Below are 20,932 nucleotides of genomic sequence, written 5' to 3'. Positions count from 1 at the left end.
AAGCCCTGAATAGTGCTAAAGACACAACAGAGAACAGGATGGAGAGAACCCACATCCTCGTAGAGCAGAGCTATGACCTCGTGGGGAAATACAGATGAGCAAATGGCAACTCTAGAGCCATCAGTGCTGTGACACCACTCCCCAAACTGGAGAGAAGGCTTTCTGATGGAGGAGACCCACACGTTCAAAGAGAAAGAATGAGTTAGAAGCCATCAGGTCCCAGCAGAACTACAAAAGAATGTCCTAGCAGAGGAAACAGCATGTGCAATCTTTGGAAACAAGAAGTTCAGTGTTACTAAACCAAAGCTCACAAAGCACAAGGAAGAAAAGAAAAGAGCCTAGAGGGGTGCATGGAAGGCAAGTCTCACAGGGCCTGGAAGTCACAAGGAATTCAGAGTTGATCTTGAAGGCAAGGGGAGCCACTGAAGGGTTTGAAACAGAGAAATGGAAGCAGTTCGCTTTGAATTTTAACAAACTCATTCTGGTTTCAATGGGCAGGATGGATTCGTGTAAGGGAAATTCATGCAGAAAGAGCAGCTAGAAGGTGATTATAATCCTAATAAGCGAGACAAGGACAGTGGGGAAGCAAGCAAATGGACAGACTCAGATGCCACTGAGAATGGACATTGGGCATGCGTTTGTCTTACTCCTTCCCCCATCCTGGGCACTGTCATGACAGTTCCCAAGAGGACCACCCTCTCTCCCAGCTGCATGTCTACCTGGAATGGGGCAGACCCTGAGCATCCTTGTTTCTGGAGGAAACTGCCCGGACCTTATCTCAACTGTAGGTCTGCCCCAGAGTCTAAGCTGGCCTTTGGAGACTGCACTGAAAGAGCCAGCCCCCTTGGGAAGTTTCTGGTGCTTCTTGTTCCTCCGCACCACACTCCCAGCCCCAGTGGTTGTGATAAGTGTAAAATCTATCATAGAAACTGGACGCTATGAGAGAAGATGGATCACTGCTGGCCATTAGACTGAACTGTCCCAGACAAATCTGAGTGTGTACTCATCCTACTGATGGCATGAGAGCCTCATGCCAAGCTGACTCCGAAGTCAGGAGCCGCGCTCAGAGGAGAGTCTCTAACCACCTGTGTACAGAAACCCCTAACTACCTGTGTACAGAATAATCTTAGATGTTGAATCAGATTTACTTGGGTTAAAATCCTGTCCAAACACTTACAGTTATTTATTTACTCTGAGCTTTAATTTCCTCATCTAAAATGTACACAATGATGCCTACCTTATCAGAAATTTGAGGTGATTTTTATAATAAGATGTTAAAAATTGGACTACTTCTTTCTGCCTAAGTTTTAACTGAGGCCCCAAGAATATATGGACCAACTATTCCCAACTTCTCATCTTCTAATTTATTCCAAATGAAATATTAGACCACCTCTACAGAACCTGAAAAAGGCAGAAGAACCAGTTCAACAACAACTGCTAAGCTCCCACCTCAAAAGCCCAAAAGAGTTGAGGCTGGGAATGGTTGGTGAAAGGATGGCAATGGGGCTCAGCTCTCACCAGGGAGGAAGAGTGTCAATGCTTCACCCTAATCATTAAAAGGCCACTAACAGACATAGATGGGGTCTCTAGAGTCTTTGGTCAAGGAGGCTGGGAAGTGATACCCAACAAAGAACAAAAGGGCAGTGAGTGAGGCAGTCAGGTAGGAAGGCTGTGGCATGGCCAAGGCCATGGACTCTGGGAAGGAAGAGCCAGTCTGAGACACTACATGCTGATAGAGTGGCTTCCAAGGGTAAGGTGATCTTCTGGGTGCTTGTCCCCAGCTCACTGGGCAAAAACAGCACACTTTAGTGACTAGCAGGATTATTGGGAAAGCACCATGGAGGTCCAGTCAAAAGCCCCCATGTGAAACCCTTCAGCCATCTGCCCAGCCAGAGGCATTCACACCCAACCGCACCTCTTCTCTCTACACTGCCATGCCCAGGGGTTGGAAGCCTCAGCCAGTGAGTGGAAGGAAATTTGGCCAAGTGGACAGAGGACACAGACCACACTCCCCTCCCCCTCCCTGGGTACAGAGAACAAACTGCAAGCCCAGGTGGGAAGTGAGAGAAGGAGTTTTACTTAAATTATGGGAACCAGGTTTTAAGAATTGGAGATTTTCAATTTATAAATGGAATTGAACATAACCAGAGGAATTTATGTTTTCTGAGAATTAGTACATATGTGCCTGGACTGGCCTGAGTTTTCCTCCAGGGGCACGAGATGGATGAGCAACAGTTTGAGTCCCAGCTGCTCCACACCTGAAAGAAATATGGAAATAGGAGAGAAAAAGACACCGAGTGAAACCGAGGTCACTCTGCACCCACGCTCTCTTCACCCCCTTTCCCTGGTCTATCCTCTTTCACTCTCTGTGATGTGACCATAACGGTGAGAGTTTCCAGCCTTTTGGCTAATTCCATAGGCAGAACCCTTTCAGCAGGGACAATCAGAAAGTTAACAAGAAAAAGCATGGACGCAGAGGGGATTTTACAGAAGGAACTGACACCTCAGGGTTAGATTTAACACAGGCATTAGAACAATAGAGGGAGTTGCTGAAGGAATCCCAGAGGAATCCCTGCAACAAGCAGGTGCACCCCTAGGACTGGAGAAAAAAAAAAAAGGAAGGTGGGGCGGCACCAGCAGCTACAGGAAGGCAGGCAGCTGGTGCATAGACCTCAGCACAGTTTGTACTCTGACTGCCAAGGCCTGCTGCTGCTGGGGTCACTAAGGCACGTGGGGAACCAGCTGAGAGGGCCTAAGGATACTGCTGCAAGCAGCCCTCAACCGGAAGACAGGAAGTAGTCCCTGCCCTCCTTTTGCCTTCCCACCTCCCTCTGGACCTCCCATCGGCAGATGCATCTGGCAGGGGTCTCTGGGGAGTGTAGTTTTCAGCATCCAATGGAGTAGAGAGAGCAAGCAGAGCAGGATAGGGAGGAAGCTGTGAGGCAATTGTTTACCCTGCACAAGCCACTTGAACCCTGTCAGAGGCAATCTGGAGTCAGATGGGAGTCAGCCCTGGGCCCCAGAAGCAAGGATGTCAGAGGGACTTCAAGAGCAGCAGAGTGAATTAGGCAAGTGAGGGGTGGAGCAAGTGTCCGGGTCCAGCTGTCACTGGCGTGCAGTGGTTGCTCAGTCTGGTGGGCCTGGTGAGAACGGAGGAGCATGCTTCAGCCCAAGTGGTGTCCTTGTAACCAGGAACCTGCCTCACAACGACGCCCCGTTCCTGAGGGCCCCCAGATTGTTGCACCCAATGCCACATAGTTCCTTCCTCAACTGCCTTTAGGAATCCTTTCCAAAATGACCAGAAGTCATCTTTTCAAGTGAGGTCCCATAACCTTCTCTGACCTGATCCATGGGGCAGAGGTACTACAGACAGAGGTATGATCTATGAATTGCCAGTCCACACCAAAAGGAGCTAAGAGGGCATCACACATTCCAATGTAAAATTAGGCTGCACTGGCTCACTGGGGTCCGACACCCTTCAGGAACCCCAAGCATATTGGGGGCCATTACTTTGCTGAGCCAAGAACTTGATCATGTTGTCTGGAAATGAAAAGAAATGCCATGGAAAACAAATATGCTTTGTTTCATAAGAGGCCATTCCACTGTTATGAGACTGTTCAACATTCCTTTGCCTTTGTCTCCCTACAAGGAAGAAAACACTCCCACACACCCAGCACCCGGTCCCAGTGCATCCTTCGAGAAGGAATCCATAATCCTGGGCACTTCTGCAACAGCCCCTCTCCTTTCCTGTATTGCCCTCCTCTAGTTAAGCAGTGTGGCACTCAAGAGAACTGTTTGCAGCTAATTAGATTAGGAGTGTGTTCATCTGGAAAGATATTTGTAGTTCAATAAAGAGAGTGTGAAGACTCACCCTTGAGGGTCCACAGAAACAAAGCGTTCTAAGCCTCTTTCCGCTATGGGCCCCTCCCACCTTAAACAACCTTTGCTTCTCTCCAAGACATCTAACCCTTAGGAGCCAGGCTCAGATGGAGCCAAGCATATTATCTTCTTAGGAAAATTTCAAAGGGAAGCAAAGAGCAAATCTAAAAATCCTCTCATGCTGGGGTTTTGCTTATTTTTTCTCCTTTTCCTTTCAAAGGAAAACAATCACTGCCTGAGTCGTTTTGCTGAAAAAGAAGAGGAGGTAGAGAGAGCATCCAAGCCAGCAGTGGATGCTGCCCTCCTGCCTCTTCCCCCATCTGTTCCAAAATTATTTCCAAAATATTAAAGGTTGCATTTCACTGAACCAGAATTGCATGACGAGTTAGGGAAGGAGGGGTGGAAGAGCGGAGAAGTCACTCCAAAATATAATTTCCCAAATGTTTATTTTGCTCATGAAGACTGCTGTCTGTCCTATTATAAAATCTTAGCACGACCCCTGACAGGCTGTTGTCTGTAGGGTAAGTAGACGCAGATTGAATTCCGTGCTGTGTCAAGGACAAAAATGAATCCTTAATCTGGCTGCAAAAAAATGCATATTTACCTGAGAGCAAAACAGCTCCCCAGTCTTTCAAGCTTGTGCACACTTCATTTGCCTCTTGGAGACGATTTTGTCTATCAGGTTTGGCTACTGTTTATGAGCCTGCAAATGGCACGAGCAGGATCAAAGCGCTCGTCCTACCCTCACTAACCCACTTTGCTTCCCACTCTCTCTATTTATCTGTGTGCATGAAGCTTCCATTAAGCATAAAGCCAGATTTTCATGGTGCATATAAAATATGGAAATTCCATCTGAGTTAACTTCATGTCAGCTCCAGAAGCGTTAGAATGCTTTTTTATTATTTTTTAAGATGAAAGTCTGTTGTTTAGTAAAACTGGACAAAATTACATTTTCTGCTGCCCTGACATCTTACAGGCTAGCAGATTAAAGATGATACATGGTGAGAAGTTATATCCTGATTCTAGTTATTTCCCACTTATTCTGCCAGAAGAGAGGACTTCTGTTTGCCACGGCAAATTCTTTCTCAGGCAGAAGCCAGGTCACAAGACAGCAGAATGTTCTTCGTCCCCTTTCCCTGCACACAAACATGGGCCAGATGGGCTGTTCATGAGTTCTGATCAACTCAACACCCTCTGCCCCTCCTCAAGGTGAGCGTCTGGGTCTCTCACCCGCCAGCAAAGTAGAGTGTGTTTCCAGGCTCATCCGTCATCTAGTCCTTGCTCACTTCAGAGAGGATTGAAAGCCAAACAGCCGTGATCATGAAAAACTACAAGACAGATTATTGTACGCTCCATACTTCTGAAAGGGGTTTATAATCACTCAGCTCCCATGCTTGCTCCCCTGGGACATCAGGCAGACATTCTTTTTAAATTATTTTTTTACTTATTGGAAGGGCAGAGCTACAGAGAGAGGAGGAGGAGTAAGAGGAGGAGGAGGGAAAGGGGGGAGAGAGAAAGAGAGAGATCTTCCATTCACTGGTTCACTCCCCAAATGGTCTTTAGCACCCCATAACTGAGTGCAGTTCCCAGCACAGATTGGATTGTTATTATTAAAGTGGAGATGAATTCATCATCATCCTCCATCAAGTGAAATGATATTCTCCCCCTTGGTGCCTTATTGACCTCTGTGCCAGGAACCAGCAGCCTCACAATTAATTTTTACTTATTTATTTGAAAGGCAGAGTTAGAGAGAGGCAAAGGGAAGGAGGGAGGGAGGGAAAGAGAGAGAGAGAGAGAGAGAGAGAAATAGATCTTCATTTGCTGGTTCACTCCCCAGATGGCCAGAACAACCAAGGCTGGGCCAGGCTGAGGTCAGCAGCCTGGAGGGGTGGAAGGGAGGACTGGATTACAGGGAGAAGATGGGGAAGTGGTGGTGTCATGTGGATGATGGCATTGAACAGCTACATGCATCTGTAGATCAGCATGGCCCAGACTCAACCTGTTGGTGTAGTCATTCTGGACATATTCAAAACCAGGATTTGGGGGCCCAACACAAACCTAGTCCATCTGGACTTTTACAATGGTTCACAGGAAAATGGAATTGAAAGGTGACTTCATTTGGGTGCAAAAAAATTGAAAGCCATGCAGGGTTATCATGAAGTCATGGAAAGTACATATTTTATAAAAAAAATCTATGCAAGGGTCTCAGTTTTTTGTATCAAAATAAACTTATATTTTAATACCTTTTTTTTCCAAAAACTTTTTGAGATACCTTTATTTTTATTTATTTATTTGAGAGTCAGAGAGAGTGCTCTCATCCACTGGTTCACTTCCTAAAATGCTCACATCAAGCCCAGGCTGGGCCAGGCTGAAGCTTAGAGCAGGAAACTCAATCTGGGTCTCCCACGTGAGTGCAGGGACCCAATCAGTTGAGCCATCACCTGCTATCTCTCAGAATGTGCTTTAGAAGGAAGTTGGAATCAGGAGCGGGGTCAGGACTCCAATCTAGGCACTCCGGTATGAGATGTCATCCCAAGCAACATCTCAATGGCGAGGCCAAATGCTTGTCCCAGCACCCTTGGATTTTAAAGGAGCTCCCCACAAAACTCTGAGAGACACTGCCGGAAGTGGCAGGAGGAGGGGAAGAAAGAAGCCCACTAGGCAGAAACTGCTGCAGTACACCAGGGCCATCACAAGTGTAAGTCCAGTGGGGTGAAGCAGTGAGGTTGTCTGACAGCTAAAGAAAGGGGAGGGGAATCCATGAGGTAATAGCTTATGGTTCAGAATAGTGGGGAGTGAAAACCCATTTCAGGTGAGATAATTAGAAAACAAAGTCTTCTCCCCATCTATCTCACTTGACTGTGAACTTCAGGCTTCTTCTCAAATCATAAATATTACCTCCCACAAGAGAAGAACTGCCCACACCACAATCACAGCCTGACTGCTTCAGAAATTACCAAACCTTTACAGAATCGAATGGACTAGGAGGGGCAATGCCTACGATGGGCACCTTTTGTTGCCCATTTCTGGCCCTTGCAGGATTTCTCTTTCCTGTTTGAAAGTTTGTTCCACTGGTCAATAAAAAAATTGACTTGTGATTATCTATGTGTAAGAGCAGTACATTTTAGGCCGGCGCCACGGCTCACTAGGCTAATCCTCCACCTGCGGTGCCGGCACCCCAGGTTCTAGTCCCGGTTGGGGCGCCGGATTCTATCCCGGTTACTCCTCTTCCAGGCCAGCTCTCTGCTGAGGCCCAGGAAGGCAGTGGAGGATGGCCCAGGTGCTTGGGCCCTGCACCCGCATGGGATACCAAGAGGAAGCACCTGGCTCCTGGCTTTGGATCGGCACAGCACGCCAGCCATAGCGGCCATTTAGGGGGTGAACCAATGAAAGGAAGACCTTTATCTCTGACTCCCTCTCTCTCACTGTCTAACTCTGCCTGTCAAAAAAAAAAAAAAAAAAGAGCAGTACATTTTAAACTCCTGTTTTCTTGCTTTTGAAAATCTGGGTACAGTTCTGCAATCACTCTTTGGAAAAATGATGGAAAGGATGAAATTCGACAGAAAGAGTCTCACTGTACTTTGTGTTCTCATTTGTTACAGGGCAATGAGATAAATGCATCCCTGAACTCATTCATTGAATAAATAAATCATAGGGTTAGAGCTTAAATAATAAATAATAGAAAAGGGAAAAGGAAAAAACTAAGAGGAGCTGACAAGGTAAAAAAAAATAAATAAAAAGAGCTAGATTCAGGCAAATGATGAAAGACTGAGTGTGGCCTGCAATTCTGTTCTCTTTCTATCTTGTTAGTATTCTTTATTTGACTACTTCACTGCCCCCACCCTTAGGTTTTTGAACTAGCATAGGATCAGAGATAAACCTGCTGTATTTTTCCCTCAAAATTACTTATTTAGCTCTAAGTGAAGTGTAAATGGGCATCATATCAGGGGCTGAGAAGTTTTTCATTGCTAGTCTGCTTATATGGAGGGTGTTTGAAGTTGCTAAATGGGGAAGGGAGGATCTTTACTCACTGATATGCATGGTGCTTGTTATTCTTCCCTAGACATGATATGATGAGTTTAGCCTTGGGCTTGGCATGTGGCATCACTAATTACTGAGTTATTTTCTCCTGCCCTTCCTTGCCTGGCTCCCTCTTACTAACTTTATAAGACTCATGGTCTTATTCTGTTCCAGATGCCATAACAAAATACCTTAGACTAGGTAATTTATAAACAACAGAAATTTGCTAGTTATGGTGTGGATACTCGGAAATCCACAATCAAGCCACCAACAAGATTCCTTCTCCAAAGCCCCACATAGAGGATGGGTTTCCCTTTTGTGCGCTGACACAGTTCCCTGTGCGTCCCTATGAATATACTAACCACCAACATTTATTGAACACTTACAGTTCTGAACCTTGTATGTGGATGATCTGTTTAATTCTTTCATCCACCCAAAGAGACAAGTATCATTATTCCATTTTTATTGCTAATGAAACTGGGGCACATCAGGTTAAGAAAAGTCTTCAAGATTCCCCAGATGAGAAGTATTAAGTGTCCTCTGCCCCTTCAGACTTCAAGTTCCTTCTCCATGAAGGAGGAACTCAGAGTTGCCTGGTGCGATGTTCAGAAGAGTGACCAGCACAGACTAATACTTGGGGTGTGTGTGTGTGTGTGTGTAAGTAAAATGAATTACAGGAGCACAAGGATCTTTGCTCAATAGGAGACTCATATCACAGCATGTGGAAGTATAAGATTTATGAACCAAGCTCACAGAGTTAAATTACTTTCTTGAAGTTATCTATATCAAAGCATGAGTTAACAGGAACTGTGCTGCCTCATCTAGTTAAGAGTGAGGCTACAGAAGCAGAAACCAAATGATACAGTCTCCCTCCATCCTCCTAGAACTTTGTCTACAAGCCCCTTGGAGACAGAATTCCAGAGCTTTGGCATGTGTTGTTCTTGGCAGCTGCCTTTCTCCAGTACCAGAACCAGAACCAGCTTTGAGTATATGAGAGCAGAGTAGGACAAGGGTATCACATATCTTTTCAGTATTTATTCCCAAAATACTCATTCTACACTCTTCATAAATTAGACATGGCCTCCATAAAAGATTAAACAGAGAAGGAATTGATGGTGGCAACTGTCAGTTTTATCTGTTGATTTCTAAACTTTTTCCCAAAGCAGTATCTAAGAAAGCATCCCCTAAACAGGCAGTCAAAAGCCTTATTTTCAATAATCTCAAGCAAAACTTGCTTAGCTAATTTTGTCATTCCACTGGATTTAGCAGCTAGGGGGAAAAGCAAGATACAAGTGGGTTATCAAAGGCTGAAGGTAGCAAGCTACAATTACTCTCCACCTCAAATCTCAAGTTTAAGTCCCAGACACATGATTACCAGCTCTGTGACCTTGGCAAGTCATCCAAACCCTATTCTGTTCAGCAGAGCTTCCCTGGGCCCTGCACTGCCCTGTGTAAAGGAATCATCCACCAACAGAACACAGAGGAATCCTCCACAGGCCAGGACCCAAACAGAAGGTGCCCATCATGAAAGGGGCTCGTCTTACACCTGCTGTTGGGTCAGGGCTTGGTCAGGCTGTTACTGCTGTTGGCTGAGCTGGAGGTGCCTGTTCTTTGTTAAGAGGCATTAGCCAACATCCAACACATGCACTGGCTCAAATGCCCGAGTATGGAGAAGGCAAAGAGGAAGAATGAGGAGAAGACAAACTCTGCTTTGCAGAGTTGTGTATTTGTGCAAATTTCCTGCCTCGGGGCCTGGCACAAAAGAGGAACTCTTTCCCCACACTGGCTTAAAATGCAAAAGTTAACTAGGAAACAACACATTCAGTCATTATGAATGAGTATACTTTCATGTATAGGATTTATTCAGGTAGTAAAGACTAAAGAAATGGGGCTGGGGCAGAAAAGTTTGTGTGAGAGTCAAGGAGGGTCCTCACAATTTCATGATTTGATGTTTCCTGTATAAAAAACAATGGGGGGGGGGGGTGGGGATGGAGAAGGTAGGAAGCAGTATAGTGGCCCTGCGGGCTGTAAGGTACAAAACAAGAGGAAAGCCTCGCCTCACCTGTGCCACCTTCAGGACAAATGAAAGAGCAGTAGACATAGTCCCAAGAATAAGTAGCCTTTTTCTCGTCTTTATTCTCAAAACACCAACCCAACAACTGTTTCTTTCTTTTGGTAAAATAACAAATTCCTAGGAAATCAAAAAATAGTTGATAGTTTAATTCCTAGGAAAAAAATAAAAGATACCTATTTAACCAATGATGATATTTTTCATATATTTTTCCAACAGCAGAAACCTGCAGATTGTTCCAAGTAACTTTATACTGTTTGAAAATAATTAGCCGGCGCTGTGGCTCAATAGGCTAATCCTCTGCCTTGCGGTGCTGGCACACCGGGTTCTAGTCCCGGTCAGGGCGCTGGATTCTGTCCCAGTTGCCCCTCTTCCAGGCCAGCTCTTTGCTGTGGCCCGGGAGGGCAGAGGAGGATGGCCCAAGTGCTTGGGCCCTGTACCCCATGGGAGACCAGGAGAAGCACCTGGCTCCTGGCTTTGGATCAGCGCGGTGCGCCAGCTGCAGCACACCGGCCGCGGCAGCCATTGGAGGGTGAACCAATGGCAAAGGAAGACCTTTCTCTCTCCCTCTCTCACTGTCCACTCTGCCTGGAAAAAAAAAAAAAAAAAAAAAGGAAGGAAGGAAATAATCAATTTAGGTCTAGCCCAGTTAAGTGTAACTGTGCATATACTCCACAGCTTTGTTGGATGGGGAGGGGCCAAATTTAAACAATGAGATAAAGGCATAGAGGATAGTCCCTGTATCACTAGAAAATTAGCAGAACCAGTTGACTGTGTGATTGATGTCATGACTCTCACACTTAACAAAAACTTAAGAAACCCAAACAGGGGTAGGTGTTGATGTCCACATCCTATGTCAGAGTCTCTGGCTTTGAGTCTCAGTTCTGCTTCCAATCCAGCTTACCGCTAATGTATACCCTAGAAGGCAGCAGGTGGAGGCTAACAATATTTGGATCCCTACCACCCACAAAGAGACCCAGATGGGTTCATGGCTCCTGGCTTCAGCCTGGCCCAGTCCTAGCTATTCTGAGCGTTTAGGGAGTAAAACAGTGGGTGGAAAATATCTATCTCTCTATCTTTCTGCCTTTAAATAAATAAAATTAAACAAACATAATAAAGAAACCCAAACATCAACTGTTTTTGAAGTTAGGGATTAGAATATTACCAAACTCTAATTATTGTTATTTATTAAATATTCATAAAGAATGAGAACCAGTGGATTTTCTCAATACACAGAATACACAAACAAGTAATGTTAAGTAAAAACTACCCAAAATAGAATATACAATATAAAGTACATATGTAGAAACACATTTATGTCGCTGATGAAAACTGGAAGAAAATTTGAAGCAATGTAGTAGTTCACCCAACACTCACTGAGTTGCTCATGCTTTTTAAATTTGCAAAATTTTTCTTGGTAAATATGAAGTCTTTCCACTTATGTACATTTAAGGTACATTTAAGACGAGTTTCCTAAGAACAGTAATACTCAAGAGGAATAAGCTGGAGTTGATGAGGGAAATCTTAATTTGCATTTTTCCTGCCTTAAATGCCCAAAATATCATGGGTATAATGTTGCGTGAATAAGGCTTTTAGTGTTTAATGTGATATGACCTAAACATTCTCTCTTTGCTAGAGTCTATAAAACATTTACTATTAATGGTGGTTACTTTTTATTTTTATCCACCAAGTATACTAAGGAAGAAAAAAATATGTTGAGGTTTCTACTGCCTGACTCAAGTCTTTTCTGTTATCTGACAATTAATTTACTCTCTTTAACCTGGCACAAACCACTCAGAAGAGAAACACTAGGTGGTTCATCCTAAATAGGAGGCCTTACATAGTGTGCAGCATCTGATGTGCCAACCTGTTTCTCACTGTATCCTTTCTATTCCCAACAGTCCTGTTGAATTAGGTAAAGTAATATTCCTATGACCATCAGAAATAGTGTTATGGCTAAATCTTCTGATATATACATCTGGCAACAGTAAAACTCTGTCATATGCTACAAGTGATACCTAAAACACCCAACCAGAAAATACAGCTTTGTATTATTTTGAGGTTAATCGCATGATGAAGGTGGACTTGCACAGCTGGACTGCCTGAGCCTCATAGGACTCTAGCTGCAGCATGCAGACTTACCCTGGCCCCAGCTGCACTTCAGCACCAGCCACTGTCCACTGCACCTTAAATCCTGCTGGATAGCAGCAGAATTCTGGAATCTCCTGAGTGGCCAAGATCTGTTTCTTCAGATTGATCCAGAGAGACTGAACTAGGAAAATGCTGAGGGCATGGGAACCTCGCTTCTCAAATTAGCCTGCTATTTCCCTACCTACCCTGCCCTTTCCAACAGTATCTCTTCACTCATCAAATGTAAGAACAGTATCCTCCACCCCTGAATGAGCGGAGCTTACATAAGGGATAGAATCCACTCCCAACTAATCATGGAGCTTTACTGCATTTGTATGTCAGAAACCAGATGTGATTCCTAGAACAAAGCCCTTTCCAGGCCAAGTATTTGGTGTAGCGGTTAAGAGGCCTTTGGGACATCTGCATCCCATATTGCGTACATGTGTTCAAGCCCCAGTTCCGCTCCCAATTCCAAATTCCTGCTAATGCACATCCTGGGAGGCAGAAAATGATGGATCAAATACTTGTGTCCCTGCCACCCAAATGGAAGACTAGATTAAATTCCTAGCTCCTGGTTTGGTCCAGCTAGCACCAGTTGCTGTGGATATTTGGAGAATGAACAAGTAGATGGAAAATATTCTCTCTCTCCATCCTTCCTTCCCTCCCTCTCGATTCAGTAGACGAGTAGACAAAGGAACCACTGAACTAAAGCCAGACCCCTCTCAAAATAAATAAATATTTTAATGCTCTTCCCCGTCTTTGCTGTCACACTTCAGGACTACCAACCCCTCCACTATTATTCCAGGATAAGACACACCTACCTGTGCCAACAGAGTTCCCTAACTTTCCTTGCCCTATCCAGAATTAGAAGTCCAGTTCCATAGCCAATGTCCCAAGCCTGGCACTGCCATTGCACAGATTACAGGGGGAAAGGTGAGGGAGTGGGGTAGGGAGGAGTATATTGTTCTTTTAACTTCCAACAGGTTTTACAGATTACTGTCTGCCTTAACACAGCTCATAAATTCTGTCTACATCTCAGAAGCTCTTGCTTACTCACTATCTCTGTTTAACACATCTTATGAATTTCATCCATTCTATTTGTTTTTCTTGTCTTCTCTAGTGGAATTGAATATTCTCAAATCCTACAGCAAACACACAGTGTAAGCAGAAAGATATAGAGGAAAAATAAGAGATAGAAGGCAGAAAGTGATGGGCGCTGACTGCTAAGAGGTGACAAAGTCCCTGTCATTGGAATCACACAGTCCTCTGGGATGGACTGGGAGCCTCCTTTCCATGGGCTTGTTTCTGGTCCTTTGAAGTGGATAAATCTTAATTATATGGATGTATCCCAGGAAGAAAGCCTTTCCACTACCACTCACCTTGCCACTTCCTGCACACGCTGCACTAGAAATCACATTGGAAAGTCAGAATAAGTGTTAGAGTATTGGAATCAACACGTGGAAGGAAGAGGCAATTGAGGAAGGAGGCACAGAGGAAGCTCAGTGACCTATGGGAAGCATGCTAGAAACTATGGGACATCTGCCGTGTTTGAAGACATCTATTTGCTATATGACTTATGGCAAGTTAATCAACCTAGGAGAGGAGTTCATTACCTTAGCCCTGTGAATAATAAGAACTTCATGTAGAGAGTCCAGTTTAGGTGTTATATTTGCTTCCTAGGGCTGTCTTAACAAAGTGCCAGAAACTTGGAGGCTTACAACACAGAAACATGATTGTCTCGCAGTTCTGGATGATAAAAGCCTGATACTGGGATGTTGGCAGAGTTGGTTCCTTTTGAGGGGGGCTGAGAGACAATCTGTTCTATCTATGTCTGTCTTCTGGCTCCTGGTGAGGGCTGTCTATCCTTGCAGTCTTCGGCTCATAGAAGCAACACTCTAATCTCTACCTCCATGACTGTATGCCCTTCCCTCTGCATCTTCATTTCTGTGTCTTCCTCATCTTCTTACAAGGACAAGTCGTGTTGGATAGGGGGTCCTTGACACTCAAGTGTGATTCCATCTTATCTAATTTGATCTGCATTGACTGATTTCCAAATAAGGTCACATTCTAATACTTAGGCAATGGATAATCTTATGACCTATAGAAGCCAAGTCACCATTTTGATCTTTACTACTTTATTTTTTCTTTAGAACTCCTTCTTAAATTTACCAACAGCTGTTACCAATGAGCTCGACTGGCCCCAATTCTCTGGCACTACTGGATTCCTGGACTCTGCTAGCGAGTATGTATATTTGCACACCATCAAACATTTTAATGTATCTGGGTCAGCGAAAAACAGTAGGTGAGGCTTATTCCAAAGATATTGAAAGGAAAATTATTATTAATTGCTTCCAGAACATGAATGACCAATAACACAATTCATCACTGACAACGAGTCCATCCACCATGCCATGGGATGTGATACACATTGTGTTTTATCATGCTGGCAAGAAGGGACTATTCCTGCAGTGGGGTTGTACCTTACTTCTGATGGAAGATACACTGATGCATAATTAAATTTTTCTGATTCAAGGGACAAAAATAATTACTAGATTATTTACTCTCAGACATTAGTATTTCTAAAGATATGTCTCAAATTAATTGGCAAATCTCAAGTTCCTGAAATCACTCTGACTTTAATGCTCTGGGTTTGTAGGTAGAAACCATGTATGATGAGTCTGAGTGATCACAAACCCAATTCACCATGCATGTCCAAGGATTGGCAGGGGGGCTGGACTAAGCTTCCCAGGGCCTACAGCTGGCAGGGACACCTGTGGTGCTGCTGAGACTTTGCAAAGTCTTACCTATGTGGTAGAAAGCCATGGGACTGAAAGGTAATGTTTTGCCCAAAATCCTCCAAGCATTGACAAAATCTAATAAGCATAAGGAATATGGCAGATGAGTGACTTACATGTCTAAAAAGCAAGGGCAGAGCTTTACCTTTAGATCTTAAGGCAGGATGGAACCAGCCAGGGAACCCATCTCTTCATACAGCAACAACAGGCAGCCAGAAAGGACTGTGAGATAAACCATGGAAATTGTGGGGAGGTCAAGTGCGCATGGGGCCTTGGCTTACCCAAACGTGTAAGTAATGCCCAAGGGACAGTCTTGTTTTAACATGCAACCTTTAATAAAAGACATTCCTTCCATAAATAATTTATTTGATTACCTGCTCATTTGGTTTAAAAATATTCGTTAAATACTGCCTAATCAGGTACAAATGATATTAAGTGTTTTAAAAGTCAATAAAACTTGTCTGGTCTCTATAATCAATTGCAATCAAGGAAGACAGATGAGACAAACGTACAACTAATGACAATGCTGAGCAGACGTGCAGAAGATAGTTCTCAGAGAGCCACAGGATTCAGTGGGGAAAGAGTTCACGGACATCATCAATATTCCCTCCTTTTGGGGAGTAAAGCAAGGACCCCATAATGGGAAAAGAGTCAGGAGATTGGGTTGATGAAAAGACTAGATTTAAAACCAGGAAATGCAGCAAACCTTCAGGAAACCATATCCATATTTATGCAGGAGTCATTTGTGAAGATGGAAAAAGAAGAAGAGTTGCATTTTCAAGTTGAGGTTTCCATTTTTAAGCTTACCCAAGGGAATTAAGTTTCCAGCTGATGAACTTCTGGAGGATACATTCAGATTACAGCACATCTCAAAAAAGAAGAGGCCATCTAAGCATGGCTTCTGTGAAAACCATTTGTATTCTGAGCTACTCTGTTGATTCAGCACTTTTTTGTGTTAGGGTCAGTATTGCTTTTTACAGATAATTCGTCCTCTGCTTATGCCCAGTGTTGACCCTCAGCCTTGTCCTTGCCTGTTGTGTGCCTAAGAAATACCACAGCTGCATGTTCCCCTACCCTGCAAGAACTTTTCTCTCTATGTGTTTACAGAGACCCAGGCTATCTTTTTGCCATCTGTTTCTATACCTTGTGCCTATGTTGTCTGCCACTCAGCTGGAATGAAGCATATGTCCACCTTCTTTGCATAGAAAAGGGACTCTGTAATCAGAATTGTAATGGATTCCCCTATTAAGCAAAAATTGTCGCTCTTAGCAGGAGTTACTGTTACACTATCTCACATGCCATTGCTAAATTATACCCATGAATAATCTGTTAGGTTTTATTCAATGAACAAAAATTTATAGAGTGTATAAAAATACCACAGAGAGGGGCTGGTATTTTGGTGCAGTGGGTTACAATGCTGGCATCTCATATTAGAATGCTGGTTCAAGTCCCAGCTACTCTGCTTCCCATCCAACTTCCTGCTAATGTACCTAGAATGGCAGCAGAAGATGGACATAGTAATTGGGTGACTTCCTCCCCTGTGGGAGACCAGGATGGCATTCCTGGCCCCTGGCTTCAACCTGGCCCCGACCTGGCTGTTGCAGCCATTTAAGAAGTGAACCAGCTGATGAAGAATCTCCCCCCCCCCCGCCGCCCCGTCTCTCTCTCTCTCTCTGCTGACAGATTAGACTATAATGGAGGTCTCTTTCTCTGGTGGAATAATGAAAATGTAAAGCATACTGACCTTGAAGCAGCACTTGTGAGAAATGTAGAAGGCTTCCAAGGGCATTTTGAGCATTTGTTCCTTGATTCAAAATCCTTATTAAACATGGGGCAGATTTGATGGATTTCTCTGTTCATCTCTCAAATGTGCTTCCTGCGATCTGCAATCAGCCTCATGCTATGCTGAGAACAATGCTATTTGGGAAATGCACCTCAGGAAAGCACAAAGATGCAGATTCCTTTCCTTTCCTTCTTCTGTTATACTCTCTTCACCTCCTCAAAATTTAACATCTCCTTCAGGAGATGAATATAACTCTAACTAAAATTATAGTGCACATCAAAGGACAAACATAACTACTTACTTTTATAAATCTTTAGCTCCTTTGATTGAGTCACCATTAAAAAAATCTGTTCCCTTGATTCTCAGGCTTCAGAAAAATTCAGTAGGTGATACTCCTTAAGACAATGTGTTGGGCTGGCGTCGTGGCTCGATAGGCTAATCCTCCGCCTGCTGTGCCGGCACAGTGGGTTCTAGTCCCGGTCAGGGTGCTGGATTCTGTCCCGGCTGCCCCTCTTCCAGGACAGCACTCTGTTGTGGCCTGGGAGTACAATGGAGGATGGCCCAAGTCCTTGGGCCCTGCACCCGCATAGGAGACCAGGAGAAGCTCCTGGCTTCGCATCAGCGCAATGCGCCGGCCGCAGCGGCCATTGGAGGGTGAACCAATGGCAAAGGAAGACCTTTCTCTCTATCTCTCTCACTGTCCACTCTGCCTGTCAAAAAAAAAAGACAATGTGTTGATGATTGTTTTATTTTCCCCAATGTGATTCAGGAAGGCAGGAAGGAATTGAGCTGGTCAACAGCAGAAAAAAATCTTTAAGGAAGTTGGAAACCTGACCATAGGGAAAAGAATTATAAATATAGATAAAAATTTATTTTTAAAAGTCTAAAAATAGTGCTTCATGTCCAAATTGCTTTCAAAAGTAATGCACATTTCAGGGAAATCTTACATACTTTAAAGAATCTAAGGTCTAATAACATATATATGTATATATATATATATATATATAGAGAGAGAGAGAGAGAGAGAGAGCGCACAGAGAGTCATGAAAGTCAAAAGAATCAAGAGCAGAAGAGCGGCAAGATGGCGGAATAGGCAGGGAGCACACTATTAGTCCGGGGGAGAGACAGGTTAATATAAGTGGAGATACTGCAGGGTCAAGGAAGAGTAGGGGAAGAAACAGCAGAGGAAACTCTTCTGGAACTAGTGATTCACAGTGGACCTGCGTGGAGAGTGTGGGAGCCCAAGTTCGGGACACCAGCGGCAGACTCAACACACCAGCGCTGGAACGCGAGGTGAGCCGAACCTCCATAGCCCGAGACACCAGCAGGAAAGTGGAAAGAGGAGACTAGAGGGAACGAGGCTTGAAACTCCGTGGGGAAAATTTCACCAGGCTAACTAGAAGAGAGAGAGGAAAAAAATAAAAAAAAAGTGACCGATACGGACACAAGTTTCTCTCTCTCCGCTCACCTCTCAAAGGCGAGCAAGACAGAGCAGGCGCCATTTTGGACATACGTCATAAGCAGGGCGACCTCAGGTCTGCACCGGCCCTGAGCCTAGCAGAAACACTTGACTCTGGGGGGAGGGGTGAAATAACAGGAGATTAGCATCTAACTTGGCAACCCAGTGGGAGACTGCAGGAGAATTGGAGCCCACACTGAGGGTAGCACAGATTGCCTGTGTGGTCCTTGGGAAAGAGCTTCCAATCTCTGGTTCCTGTGGGTATATCATTTGCCTGCTAACTACCTCCAATTACGTTCAGCTGTGCGGAATTACTTCCCATTTGAATCAAAAAAAGAAAGAGAGAGAGATTTACCACACCTAACCTGGGAGTGTCATCTTTGACACACCCTCAACCCTGAGGAACCAAACACAGCTCTCAGGCCACACTCATCTCAAGCCTCTAAGGCTCCACTGAAAGCAGACAGTCCACTTAATATAGAGCCATAGTGTAACAAGAAAAAACACCACAGTGAAGAAACCAAATATCTCCAACATGCCAAACAACAAACGTAGAAGCCGAGGTAACAAGAGCAAGGAAGACACTATGACGCCCCCCAAATGAAAAAGACACCCCAATTCAAGATTATGAAGATGATGAGATAGAAGAAATGCAAGAAGCGGATCTCAAAAAATTGATAAGAACATTAAGAAGTTCTCAAAAACAAATTCTTGAACTACAGAAATCCTTAATGGACAAGATAGAAAATCTCTCTTGTGAAAATGAAATATTAAGGAGGAATCAAAATGAAATGAAACAACTAGTAGAACAAGAAACTGTGATAGTGACGAGAAATCATAATGAAATGAAGAATTCAATAGATCAAATGACAAACACATTAGAGAGCCTTAAAAACAGAATGGGCGAAGCAGAAGAGAGAATATCAGATTTAGAAGACAGAGAACAGGAAAGGAAACAGGCAAACCAAAGAAAAGAAGAAGAAATTAGAAATCTAAAAAAGATTGTCGGGAATCTACAGGATACTATTAAAAAACCCAACATTCGGGTTCTAGGAGTTCCTGAAGGCATGGAGAGGGAGAAAGGATTAGAAGGCATTTTCAGTGAGATACTAGCAGAAAATTTCCCAGGTTTGGAGAAGGACAGAGGCATCTTAGTACAGGAAGCTTATAGAACCCCTAATAAACATGACCAAAAGAGATCCTCACCACGACATGTTGTAATCAAACTCACCACAGTGAAACATAAAGAAAAGATCCTAAAATGTGCAAGAGAGAAATGTCAGATTACTCTTAGAGGATCTCCAATTAGACTCACAGCAGACTTCTCATCAGAAACCCTACAAGCTAGAAGGGAATGGCGAGACATAGCCCAGGTACTGAGAGAAAAACTGCCAGCCCAGAATACTATATCCTGCAAAGCTCTCATTTGTGAATGAAGGTGAAATTAAGACTTTTCATAGCAAACAGAAACTGAAAGAATTTGTTGCCACTCATCCTGCCCTGCAAAAGATGCTTAAAGATGTGTTACACACAGAAACACAGAAACATGATCACCAATATGAAAGAAGGTAAAGGAAGGAAACCTCACAGCAAAAGATCACAGGAAGCTCAATTTCTCTTTGACATAGAATTAAACTCTGATGCTCTGTTAAAGCAATGTGTTAAAGTAATCTATTATGTTCTCTTGATGTCTGTTAAATTCTAATTGTTCAAAAACAGCTGAATTTTTATTAAGAGCTAAGGGTTATTTAAATATGTGCTTATTTTCAAAGATTTGAATAATCACCTTGTAACAATGATCAAATTTGGTCTATGTTATGTCATGATTTTAAGGAATCTTATTTCAACCAGATATTTTGGATTTTGAGCCTTCTTGGCATTCTTGACAGACATTCAAAAAATCAAAGTTTCAAACAATCTGGTCTCTAAAATTTCCAGTAAATCCTGGACTTTGGTTTTTCCAGTTTGGACCCAACTGAAAAAATCGAAGGACCTATGTCTCTCATCTTATAGAGACACCAACTAATCAGGCTATTTGGATTATATTAGAAGTACTGTCAAGATGTGATGTGGTACCAAACTTTAAGTTTCTATAATGGAAAATGCTATTAATACAAATGTTTGAGAATTAAAAACTCTAATGATCTTGTGTTACTAGACATGATAGTTATCTTAATGAGAAAGCCCCAGAGGCCTAAAGGGTTAAATACTTGTAAAATCCTACAGGTGCTTTCAAAAATACTGTGAAGTAAGCAAGTGCCTCTTGTTGGTTGATGAGTTTATAATTTTAAACATGGCGACTTAAAGTCTTTTGTCATCCACAGTTATATATGATTTGCTGCTCATAAAACTAAAGTGTTGTTGGTTCTGGGTTTAGCTGTCCTCCTATAGGTTCCTATGGACTTTTTCCAGCCACTTCTATTGTATTCAGTACTTTGGGATGGCTCTGTAAACAGATGAAGCCAATAATGTATTAACAGTACCAACTGAGAGAAAGTATGCTTAACTGAGGTTACTAAAAACAAAAAGCAATTCAAATCAATTGGCAATCTACAAAAAGAGTTAAAGATTTTAAAAGCTATTATTAAAATTGCTATATTGGTCTACTATGCTATGTTATATGTGTGTACATATTGTATGTCCACATGGGGGAATTTTATTAAGAGTTTTATTTTAAATGGCTTATAGATAAGATTGTCCATAAATTTAAGCTGCTAAAATCAATCAAAGATACATTTTAATTTGTGTGACCTGAATCTGTGTATCATATGTTTTAAACTTGTTGGTAGAAAGAA

The 20,932-nt window shown here is 43.2% G+C and overlaps 1 protein-coding gene across 1 annotated transcript in view; it reads left to right on the top strand.

The window, feature by feature from the left end:
- The window catches only part of AOAH (acyloxyacyl hydrolase), a 208,211-nt gene that overhangs the window by 120,324 nt on the left and 66,955 nt on the right, over positions 1-20,932 (top strand). The window contains exon 12 of the mRNA XM_062178605.1: positions 14,251-14,342. Within this exon, the coding sequence (XP_062034589.1) occupies positions 14,251-14,342 (92 nt within the window). The remainder of the gene's footprint in view (positions 1-14,250; positions 14,343-20,932) is intronic.

Source organism: Lepus europaeus, chromosome 20 (assembly GCF_033115175.1).
Source record: "Lepus europaeus isolate LE1 chromosome 20, mLepTim1.pri, whole genome shotgun sequence".
Taxonomy (NCBI): domain Eukaryota; kingdom Metazoa; phylum Chordata; class Mammalia; order Lagomorpha; family Leporidae; genus Lepus; species Lepus europaeus.
This window is presented reverse-complemented; position numbering and strand designations above follow the sequence as displayed.